At 44.0% G+C, this 11910-nt stretch overlaps 1 protein-coding gene across 2 annotated transcripts in view; it reads left to right on the top strand.

Moving 5' to 3' along the window:
• LOC123481964 (sal-like protein 3) overlaps window positions 1-11640 on the top strand; it is an 18524-nt gene extending 6884 nt beyond the window's left edge. The window contains exons 2-4 of one of the 2 annotated variants that reach the window (XM_045207919.1): window positions 6097-9261; window positions 9474-9817; window positions 9976-11640. In XM_045207919.1, the coding sequence (XP_045063854.1) occupies window positions 6097-9261; window positions 9474-9817; window positions 9976-10416 (3950 nt within the window). In that variant the 3' untranslated portion in view covers window positions 10417-11640. Of the gene's footprint in view, window positions 1-6096; window positions 9262-9473; window positions 9818-9964 lie in introns of both variants that reach the window. The other variant, XM_045207920.1, reaches the window with a different exon arrangement.
• The last annotated feature ends 270 nt before the right edge of the window (window positions 11641-11910 follow it).

Genomic DNA, 11910 nt, shown 5'->3' with positions numbered 1-11910 from the left:
ACAATAAATATCATGAAGAGGAACTCGCCAACATGATGTGACACAGACAGTCATCCGGAGAGAGGGCCGTCATTGAATACTGTATTGCATACGCTTACACAAACAAATCGTTAATGTTTGGGCGGAGGCCACATCTGCATGCAGTGACAAAGGCCCCTCTGTTAGAGAGGATAGGATATTACTGTACCACTCTGCGTGAGGGCCAGGCCTAGTGAAATAGAGAGCTCTGCTTGGTGGGGGACTGCTCTGCAGGTGCGGATGGGGATGTGTGTGATGGTGCTGGTGGGGAGATCCGAGAGAGGAACTGTTTGAGACGTGGCGTACATACATCATCACCACTGGCTCTGTCTTGGAGGGAGGCAGCAGGGAGAGTCACCCCTGTGTATGTGTGTGTCATGGAGGGATGGCATTTTGGGAATGTCCTCTCCTCCTTAGCCACCTTGACGGGACGGTTGTAGTACAAAATAAATAGGTAAGATGGAATGTAAAAGTATCACGGAAATGGCGGGAGATAGTGAGAAAAAGAATGCAATGGAGAAAAGTAATTCGTACAGGAATTCCAACATTGCTAAACCCAGCAGGCATCCTTATTTGCCCTCCTCTTCACCCCCCTCTCTCACAGCTTGGGCTGGACCTATTAAGGATTCTAAGCTCTCCTAAATACTTGAGAAAAATGCATTTTAAAGGGAAAGAGGAGTTGGCGAGTCCGGGGATATGTGATTAATGCTAAACTCGGACCTAAGTGGAAGTACTTGGTAGAGGGTGCAGGCCATGCTATCATGTCATCATGCATGTGATATCATAAGAAACAGTGTTTGTTTAGGCAAAGGAGAATAATTTAAATTAGATAATGTAATTTCCTGAGTAAAAAGCTTTTGTAACTTATTTTTTGTATAATAAAAACATTATTTTCAAACCTTTTAGGTGCCTTTATTTAGTTTGCATGATTATTGAGTTTTTTTGAATTGCAAGTGTGTGTTCGTGCGTGCGGGTATTTGCATGTATGACTGTACCGCACACATCTGTGTGGGTGGGTGTGTGTTTGGGGTGAAGGGGTGGCATGTGCATTTGCCCTGCTGTTAGTGAATCTGGACATTGATAAAGGCCCAGTGCAGTCAAAAACTTGATTTTGTATATATTTCCACACTATGAGATTGGAATAATACTGTGAAATTGTGAAAATTATGATAATGCCCTTATAGTGTACGAGCTGTTTGAAAAGACCACCTGAAATTTCAGGCTGTTTTGGTGGGATGGAGATTTGGCCTGCCTGGTGACATCACCAGGCAGTAAATTAATTAATAGACCAATAAGAAAGACAGTTCCAAACCTCTCTGCCAATAACAGCTAGTTTTCAGTTTTCCCCTCCCCACTCAGACCACTCACAGACAGTCCTAGAAAAATTATTGCTTGGGAAATTGCTCTTTGCTAAGAAGCTATTTTAGTTTATTTTTGACCATTTTAATTGAAAACAATCACAGTAAGGTACTTAATTGTTACCCAGAAATGATTTGATATTGAGATAAAAAAACGTCTGCATTGGACCTTTAAGAATGGCAGTTTGTAATTGCTCAATACTTTGCTCAATACATTGCTCAGTGGCTTTCACAGAATCAGTAGAGAGCATGAATACCTCGTCTGATATAATATGTCAGATTAGCGGTTTCAGTTAGGATGCCGAAGATTGCTGAGCAAGATAGCGGATACAATGATTCAAAGTCTTACAATCCCCCTATTGATTGTGTTGAGCTTCATATTTGCATTTGAGTAAAGGAAGACTCTTAAAGAAATGAAAACCACATTGGATTTTCTAATGCCTTCCTTTCTCATGCTATAAGAGAATCAATACACCCCCCACCATACACACACACACACACACACACACACACACACACACACACACACACACACACACACACACACACACACACACCACACGCACAAAGTCACATTCACACTAAACAAGATCTAGCCTCAGTCGCATAGAACCTAAAGAACAACCTATGTCTTATGTGTATTATACTTCCTCTAGAAAAGTACAGTTAATTTGTATCATCTCTAAAAAATAATGTTTCATTTACCACATATTTGTTATATTTGCAGAGATTTGCACCAGAATTAGAAAATCAACCCCAAAATCAAATGCTTATCTTCCCAGAAAGAAGTCTCTAGTTATCTCAATAAGACAGCGATACCCTTCACATTCCAGATTGTAGGCCTACTAACCGAAATATATATATTGAATATTGGTATTATACTACTGTCATCTGCTTTTATTTTAGCAATAGGGATATGGATGATTCACATATGATTTAAATCAGTTCACAAAGTAAATTAAATAAAGAAATGCATGTGGTGATATGTTTCTATGACAAATCTGTGTAGACCCACACATTGTATCAAAGGGATTGTTGAAAGGTAGTGACCCCTCAATTTCTAATTCTTGTTTATATAATTGTTCTGAACAGAGGGACATGGCCAGTATTGGGGCTACATGTTAACGTTGTTGGACTATAATGAAATGTACAGTATGTGATATCCACATCCTCAAATAATGTCCCTTCAAATTCAATCACTTACAGTAATCTCACTATAATGAGAATTCTCAATAGATTAATTTGTATTAATCTTGAACATGCAAAATCATCAACATGCTTAGATCTAGATAATAACAGATATTAAAATACTCAAATCACAATTTATCAACATTTATGTTGTGTGCTTGGGCATAGGCCCACAAAGGCACCCACTTACAAAGCAAATTGTATGAATGAAATGAGAAACGGACAATAATAACTGCTATAATAAATGCTTATAACTAATCGGTTTATAACAATGCCTACTCATTGAGATTATTGACCTTTCACCCTAAATTATGGAAATGAGCCCCTGTGTCCGTTGATCGGCTAAGGGGATTTCTGCCTTCAATCACGTGGCTTTGCTATTTCCAATAACTTGTGAAGTTAATAACTATTTCACAAAATGTATACGTAGGTACATTTGTGCAAATGGAAGCTGTGTAGCCTATACTACTAAAAATACTGTATGTACACCACTAAAGACACAATTTATGAAAAATACTTTATGAACTTTGCGCAATTCTTTCATGCCTGGCTTCCACTGCTTGTCATGTTTGTTGTCATATTGTTAACTTAATTTATGCCATTGTGTCACACCATACAGGAAGAAATCAAATAATGCCTGCCACTGGCGTCACTCTGCCCCCAGCGTGTTCTCGGGGATGGGCTGATAGCCTCTCCAAAAGCCTTTCTGTTGATTATTAATTAAGTTAAAGACACCGGACCCTGATGGTGTAGTGTAGTCGCCCCGTTGGCCAGAAATTACAGGAAGAGTGATGAATTATTTCACTAATGACTCATTGAACTGACACGTAGGCGTCACGAAGGCTGTGATACAGGTCGGCGATGTTGTGCCCTTCAAAATGAACTAAAGCATAGAGCAACGTAGGTTCTCTCACCGTTTTCTGCATGTTGAATGAACCACAGTAGTCTGTAAAATGTAAAACGTTTGGATTGATTTGGAGAAAAAATAGAGATAATTTATGGAAATGGGAAAGTACGTAGCTTATATTCCTGTTGTTGGTGTGTGTGTGTGTGTGTTTGTATGTTCCAGTAACACATGTATAGTACATCCTCATTCACAGCATATTTTGGCCATGTCCACCACTTTTGTCTAAATAGTAAATAGGAGGACACATATTTTTTATTGGGGATGGAAGACAGTGGTATGTGTGTTGACATTTGGAAAATACATTTGAACGAAAAATGCCACCCGAACCAGACTCCATACTAGTCCAAATGTAACACTTAACTGCAAGCATCAACACCGCATGTGTCCTAGTATGTCCTCTCATTTGTTGACTTGTGGCTGAGTGATTCCCTGGAGAAGTGCCATGTTTGGTTTTGCTTTGATTTTTATTTCACCTGTGTTTGTTCCTTTGCCCTCACAAGCAAACATGCTCATACATAAACACCTACAATACCCTATTATCCTCTCTCTCTCTCTCTCTCTCTCTCTCTCTCTCTCTCTCTCTCTCTCTCTCTCTCTCTCTCTCTCACACACACACACACACACACACACACACACACACAGAGATGCCTGCGCACGCACGCACACGCACACACACACACACACACACACACACACACACACACACACACACACACACACACACACACACACACACACACACACACACACACACACACACACACACACACACACACACACACACACACTATAAACATGACTCCCTGGGATGGCATTTTGAATTATGTTTTAAAACAGTCTTGCACTAGGGTTAGGGTTAGTGTGGGAATAATACTTTAATATCCTCACTTCCTGTTACTGGGTGAAAAAGTATTTGTAGTGGATCTGTTTGATTTCTTTTATTTAGCAAATGATCATGCAATGAAATATGTTTTTATTTTGAATGAGTTAAAATTAATGTTAATATTTAAAGTTGTATCATTATGTTCACTTACATATATACACATATACAATTACATAATTAACTGATTGTGATAATATACTAATTGGAAATAAATAGTATTGGAATGCATTTTCAGGCTGAAGGAAACCACTGAACCATAGTAACCTAAAAGGTGGTCCATGTCTTTACATTTTACCATTTGACATTTTCAAAGGTTTCACTTTGTCACATCCACAGCCACTATTTCTCTCCTTGTGTTTTTTTTATACACATGTTAAGCACTTCAAAACAAGCAAATCATGTTTCGGAGTAGAAGGAGCTAGAAAACCTCAGCACATTTCCTTGCTGTTCTAATTACGAGTATATGGGTGTCAAGTCATAGTGGCTGTGGTCTCTGAAGTAAAGCAGTCATGCAGTTTTCCATGTAGGAGAGTAGCAAGCTCGCACTATGGGAATAATTAACACACTGCCCTCACGCACACACACGCACACACACTCAGTCATGCAGCCACTTGAACATGAGATAAAATAAACGGAAAAGGGGGTATGTATTCATGGTTTGATCAGGTGTGAATTAGGACCATGTTCGGGTGAACATACTTGCTTTCTTGGCACTTGATGGCATTATGCGGAAGAGGAAGTGGCTTCTTACAACTGTGATTAAACATGTGTAACTAATCAGAGACTGCTGCCATGGCACTAGCATGTAATTTGTTGAGTCTCATTTCAAAAAGGGAGAGAGAGAAAGAAAGATGAACAAACCTAACTGAGTAACGAAAACTGCATGTTACTCATAAAAAAAAAAAAGCTGCATGTTACTCATTTAAAAATATAATCTTTCTCACTTTCAAAAGATGTACTGTCGTAAGGGCATCATTTTCGGTATGAATATATTTTGGGCTCCCATCCTCATTTACATTATGGGTAAAATTTTACGGTACGTTCTGTGAGAAATAAACACCAACAATAGCAACAAGAAGTCTCATCCATTTTAATTTGAAACATATTCTATACATTTCTCTCAAAGTAGAATACACTAGGCCTCCATATTGCATTGCTGCTAGTCACAAGCAGTTGCTGAAGGTTGAATTTATTTATTCACTTTAGATGCACGGCTTATGTATTACCTTAGCAATGCTAAATGAAGAGGCTCAGGCGTTTGAAATTCAGGTGGAAATGACTGGGCTTGATAGCATAGGAGAATCCTAATGGGCCCATCAAAGACCTGATTTGTACCCAACAGACGACGCAGCTGTGAATTGTATGAAATATTGGAAATCAATAGCTTCTATGGAATTTCATTAAGCGGCAGTATCCACAATTGATAGGCCCTCATAATTTGATGGATTGCACAAAGAAAATTATTATCTGGGCTCTATTGAGAGGGCTCGAATGCGCAAAACTGGGTCTTGAGAATTGGTGAACTAGGGCAATTTGTTCAGAGTAAAAAAAAAAGAAGAGAATATTGATTTTGGTCACGTTAAAAGAAAGCAAAAAAAATAATTAAAGGTTAAATCTTTGCAGAGCTGCTCTGCAGAATATGTGTTGAAATTCTATTGATTATTTATTCATTAATTCTCCTTTTTTGTCTCCCTCCCATCACTGTCTTTCTCCCTCCCCCTTCCATCCCCTTCTATCCTCAGCCACAGGAGAAGTGCTGGATGACGCAGACAGTGGGAATGAGAGCCGCAGTGGGAGCGAGGAGACCCACGTGTGTGAGAAGTGTTGCGCCGAGTTCTTCAAGTGGTCCGATTTCTGCGAACACCTGACGAGCTGCATCAAGAACCCCCTGGTGCTCATAGTAAACGAAAACGAAACCGAACCCTCCCGGGAGTATCCTGCAGAGCCATCGCCCTCGCCAAGCTGCCGTAGTGACCAGGCAGACAGCGAGGACGCTGGAGAGGGCAGCAGCCACAGCCCCGGTGAGGACGATGAGGGCGCAGAGATAGCCCTGGAGGGGGGCAGTGCCCTGGACAAGGAGGACGAGCCCATGGAGCTGTCTCTTGAGAAACCAGTGGACCTTGAAGAGAGAGACCCCTCCCCAGAGCCAGATGGTGCTCTACCTCAGCTTAGTGATTCTGCCCCATCCTCTGTGAAGAGCTACAGCATGCCGAGCACCAACGTCACCCTGGAGACGCTACACAGCACCAGCGTGGCAGTGGCCCAGTTCTCCCAGAGTGTCCGTGCGGCGGTGGGCGAGAGCGGGGTTTCCCCCTTGGCCATCCCTATGATCCTGGACCAGCTGATGTCGCTGCAGCAGCAACAGATCCACCAACTCCAACTGATCGAACAGATCCGCAGTCAGGTGGCGTTGATGCAAAGGCAGCCCTCCGTCGCCCAGCCGGCCCAAAACCACCACCACCACCACAACACCACAGTTGCTGGCTCCCAGGGGCCGTCATCCTCCAGCCTCCCTGCCGTGCCCAGTCAACTCCAGCAGTTACACAACTTCATCACTCCCCCTGTCCACCAGCTGCCCATCAGGTTGCCCTCACCGCTAAACAGCCTGTGCTCCTCCTCCTCTTCCTCCCTCACCTCTGCTGTAGATGGACCTCTCTTCTCCCATACCAAGCAAAGTACCCAGTCACATTTTTCAATGCCCAACACCACCTCAGCAAACTCCTCTTTCCCTCCATCCAGTGGTAATGTGCTGTCGTCTCTACTGCCTTCCTGCATGGCTTCAATCACACACAGCAGCAGCAGTGGAGCTGGATCCGCAGCTGGAGGCGGCATGAGCAGCAGCACTACAGCTCTGTCAAGGAATTCCAGCAGCCCCCCTTCACTAGGCCACAGCAGCCTCCTGAGCACCAGTCCCTCCAATCTACCACTGATACCTCACAGTTCATCTAGCAGTGTCATCTTCCCAAACCCGCTAGCCAGTATAGCTGCCACGGCCAATGCACTCGACCCACTCTCCGCTCTGATGAGGCACCGCAAGGGAAAGCCCCCCAACGTGTCTGTCTTCGACACCAAGCCCAGCTCAGAGGACCCCTTCTTCAAGCATAAGTGTAGGTTCTGTGCCAAGGTGTTTGGCAGTGACAGTGCCCTGCAGATCCACCTGCGCTCTCACACCGGCGAACGGCCCTTCAAGTGCAACATCTGCGGAAACCGGTTCTCCACCAAGGGCAATCTGAAGGTCCACTTCCAGAGGCACAAGGAGAAGTACCCGCATGTCCAGATGAACCCTTATCCCGTGCCAGAATACCTGGATAACGTTCCGACCAGTTCAGGCATTCCGTATGGTATGTCCTTCCCCCCAGAGAAGCCCATGACCACCTGGCTGGACAGCAAACCTGTTCTACCCACGGTCCCCACCTCAGTCGGGCTCCAGTTCCCCCCAACTCACCCCAGCATGATGGGAGGCTACGGTGATTCCCCGATCCTCACTCCCCTTAGCAGATCACCCCAGAGGCCTTCCCCACCCTCCAGCGAGTGTGCCTCTCTGTCACCTAACCTCTTCACTGAAGCAGGCATGATCACCACCTCACAGTCTCCGCAGCCCAACATAGGGGGCGACATGCCTCCCATTCTGAAACCAGAGGGCATCCACCTGCCCCCAAACCTCCCCACTTCCAGGCCTGGTGAGAACACGACCACCACCACCACTGTTACTCAAGTGGTCCTTGCCACCACGGTCACCGCAACCACATCCACTAGCAGCTGTACTGAACCCATCATTGCCCCCTCCTCTGTCTCCCATCCAATCCTCCCCATGATCTCTGATCAGTTCAAGGCCAAGTTTCCGTTCGGCGGCCTCCTGGACTCTATGCAAACATCCGAGACCTCAAAGCTGCAGCAGCTGGTGGAGAACATCGACAAGAAGATGACTGACCCCAACCAGTGTGTCATCTGTCACCGTGTGCTCAGCTGCCAGAGCGCCCTCAAGATGCACTACCGCATTCACACGGGAGAAAGGCCTTTCAAATGTAAGGTCTGCGGCCGAGCGTTCACCACCAAGGGCAATCTGAAAACGCACTTTGGGGTTCATCGTTCCAAGCCCCCTCTCCGCGTCCAACACTCCTGCCCCATCTGCCAGAAGAAGTTCACGAACGCTGTGGTCCTGCAGCAGCACATTCGCATGCACATGGGGGGTCAGATCCCCAACACCCCCCTGCCTGAGAGTCTCCAGGAGATGGACACCGACCTCTCCTTTGACGAGAAGAGCTTAGACGCCATGAGCAACTATGATGACGAGCTACTGGATGAGATGGAGGCAGCTATGGAGGATGAAGCAGAGCTGAAAGAAGGAGAGATGATGATGGACCCATCCAAACCTCTCCATCCATATTCAGGAATGTCCCCTGGTCGCTCCCCACCTACCTCTGTCATCTCCAGTATCGCTGCTCTGGAGAACCAGATGAAGATGATCGACTCCTCTGTCAATATGAGCCGCTCCTTCGGGCTGAAGCCCATGCAGAATGGTGGCGGGTTTGGAGGAGAGAACGACTTCTTCATCAATGACTCGCTGTGTGCCTCAGGGGACCTGGAAGGCCAGAGTGTGGGAAGCCCGGCACTATCTGAGTCCTCAGGGTCCATGCAGCCCCTCTCCCCTGCTCACAGCCACACTGAGAGCCGTCGATCCAAGTCCCCTGCCACACTCAACCATAACAGCAGCACTGCAGCAGAGGAGGGGCAGGAGAACAACGGAATGGCTACAGTGAAATCTGAGAAGTCAGACACCCCATCCCCGGCACCTGTGTCTGAAGGTAATGGGGCATTGGACCTGACTGCTAGCATTACCCAGCCTAGCAGGCACTTCATCAAGGAGGAGAACCACTTCAACATGATGTTCCTGAGCAGAGATAGAGGTATATTCAATGATCCTAACTTTGATATGGTTAATTTATTGTTCATTAATTTGTTTCCAAGGAAAATTAATAGATTAATAAATACAAATCGCAATTTACAATGAATGATATCTGAAATGTCTAAAAACATGGTGTTCCACATTTATGTCATTTGAATAACACGTCTCTGTTCTCCCAACTAAACATATCCTCTTTTTGTTTTCTCGCTCTAGGTCTGAGCAACTCTAGCTTGCTAAACACAGCATCCAACATGATCAAAATGGAGATGAATGGGCACAGGCACAGCAAGCCCATGTCCCTGAATGACAGTCCTCACATGCCCGTGGGCATCCAAGTGCCCGCTTCTGCACCCCAGACCAACATGAGCACCAGTATCACCCCCATGCTGGCACCGCCAACTCCCCGTCGCACCCCCAAGCAGCACAACTGCCACAACTGTGGGAAGAACTTCTCCTCAGCTAGTGCCCTGCAGATCCACGAGCGCACACACACAGGAGAGAAACCGTTTGGCTGCTCGATCTGTGGAAGGGCCTTCACCACTAAAGGCAACCTGAAGGTATGAGAGAGAATATAATAATAATATGCATTTAAAGTATAGGAGAAAGAGTACATGTGTCTGCCTCAAAAAGAAAGTAACATAAAGAACATGAAAAAAGACCAGAGGCTCTTGAATAATAATGTCTGTTCCTTGTGTTTCCTGTTGACTGAATGCAGGTGCACATGGGCACCCACATGTGGAACAATGCACCAGCCCGTCGCGGACGCCGTCTCTCCGTGGAGAACCCCATGGCCTTGCTGGGCGGGGACGCCATGAAGTTTAGCGAGATGTTTCAGAAGGACCTGGCGGCGAGGGCCATGAACGTAGACCCCGGCTTCTGGAACCAGTATGCTGCCGCCATCACCAACGGCCTGGCCATGAAGAACAACGAGATCTCCGTCATCCAGAACGGAGGCATCCCCCAGTTGCCCGTCAGCCTGGGTGGAGGAGGTATGACCTCGCTAGGGGCCATGTCTGGAGGTATGGACCGTATGGACAGGGTGAATGCCAGCAGCAGCCCTCCCATGACTGGGCTGGACAAGACAGGTCTGGAGGTTGGGGCTAGACGCCCCTTCTCTCGATTTATGGAGGAAAATAAAGAGATTGGGATCAATTAAAGACATTATTATTATTATTACAAGGAAAAGACTTTGAGGAAAGACAAGAGTCTTACGAGAAGGAAATAAACTGCTAACCCAGTTTGAACTCTTATGTACTATATTATGTACAGATTATGTTTTTTTTGTTTTGTTTTGGAAATATAATATTTAGTATTGGTTAGAGGTCTTTGCCTTTCGCCCGTTCACCCCTCCTCATTGATATTTCGCTCATACGAAGAATACTTTGTCTCTTGTTTGAGAATATGTCGTCTTGCAAGATTTGCATGGTACTTATTGGTTTCTATCAGTATGTTTGACTGCTTTTAAGGATTATTTTTGAAAAGTAATATCTTGACTCAATTGTGATGGGCAAGCCTCTTATTGTGAAAGGACTAAAATGTAGCTGAGCGAGCTCTTATATGTGCATAGACTGACTAGCTGCTGTTTGGCTAATGTTTATGTTTGCTCTTACACAAAGAGCAAGGGACTGAAGTAATTTGGAATTATGGTGTTACTGTGCTCGCCTACAATTTTTTCTCATGAAGTAGAAAACTTGAAAAAATGTTTAAACTATTTTAATCTTTACAATTAGTCTCCCAGCATTGTCTTATAATATTGTCCTGTGTCTTTAGTATTTATGATATTGACAAAAAAAGCGGGTATAAGAAAATATATTTAATGGCCCCAGCATTTTATTGATCCTTTTTTTCTAAACTGCAGACTTCACTTATAAATATCTCTTTCAATAAAGACAACATGTCATTTCAGTTGTACAACAGAGACACATTGTGAAGTTTTATTTGGATATCCAGCCAAGACTATGTGTAACATGTCTGGTGCACAGTGGAGAAGCTGAGATATCTGAAGCTGCTATTATCACAAACCTGCTTTTAACCTTTTTAAAAAAAGATGGGAAAAAATGTCATTTGAAAGAAATACATATGTATAGAAATACAGACAACTCTAAAACAGGTATGCATATTTTGTATCACATGAAAATAGACATCTTTTGAGAGTATTTGTCATGTTTGTGAATGCACTTTTTAAACAAGACGTTTTGTCTGTGACTTATCGTTAACCTTTGACTGAGCTGTCTATCACGTGTAGTTTTAATTGTTTTCAGCGTACCACTCCTACTATTTGCAGAGTTGGCCCTCTGGTATGGCATCTTATGCTACTCATCAGAGTACAACCTCATCCACTCAATCAAATCTTTCTCCAATAAAAAAAAGAGAGAACAGGTCACATGTGTTTGACTGGTCTCCTTCTCTACATTTGCTGTTGTTATTATTTATTTATTTTCAGGCTGGATTCCTGGTTTCTTTCAAAGGGGTTAGAAGGTTGAGATGAGATTAGATTAAGTTAAAAATAAAAGAAAAAAGTGTCAAATAGTCTAGCCTTTTTTTTTTTTTTTTTACCTCTTTCTCTTTCTACTGTTTATTTACTTAGAAATAAATAATTGAAAATGTGTAAAATAAGCAATTAGGAATGTACTAATTGCTGTTTGGACAT

The sequence above is a fragment of the Coregonus clupeaformis genome, chromosome 26 (assembly GCF_020615455.1).
Source record: "Coregonus clupeaformis isolate EN_2021a chromosome 26, ASM2061545v1, whole genome shotgun sequence".
NCBI lineage: Eukaryota > Metazoa > Chordata > Actinopteri > Salmoniformes > Salmonidae > Coregonus > Coregonus clupeaformis.
This window is presented reverse-complemented; position numbering and strand designations above follow the sequence as displayed.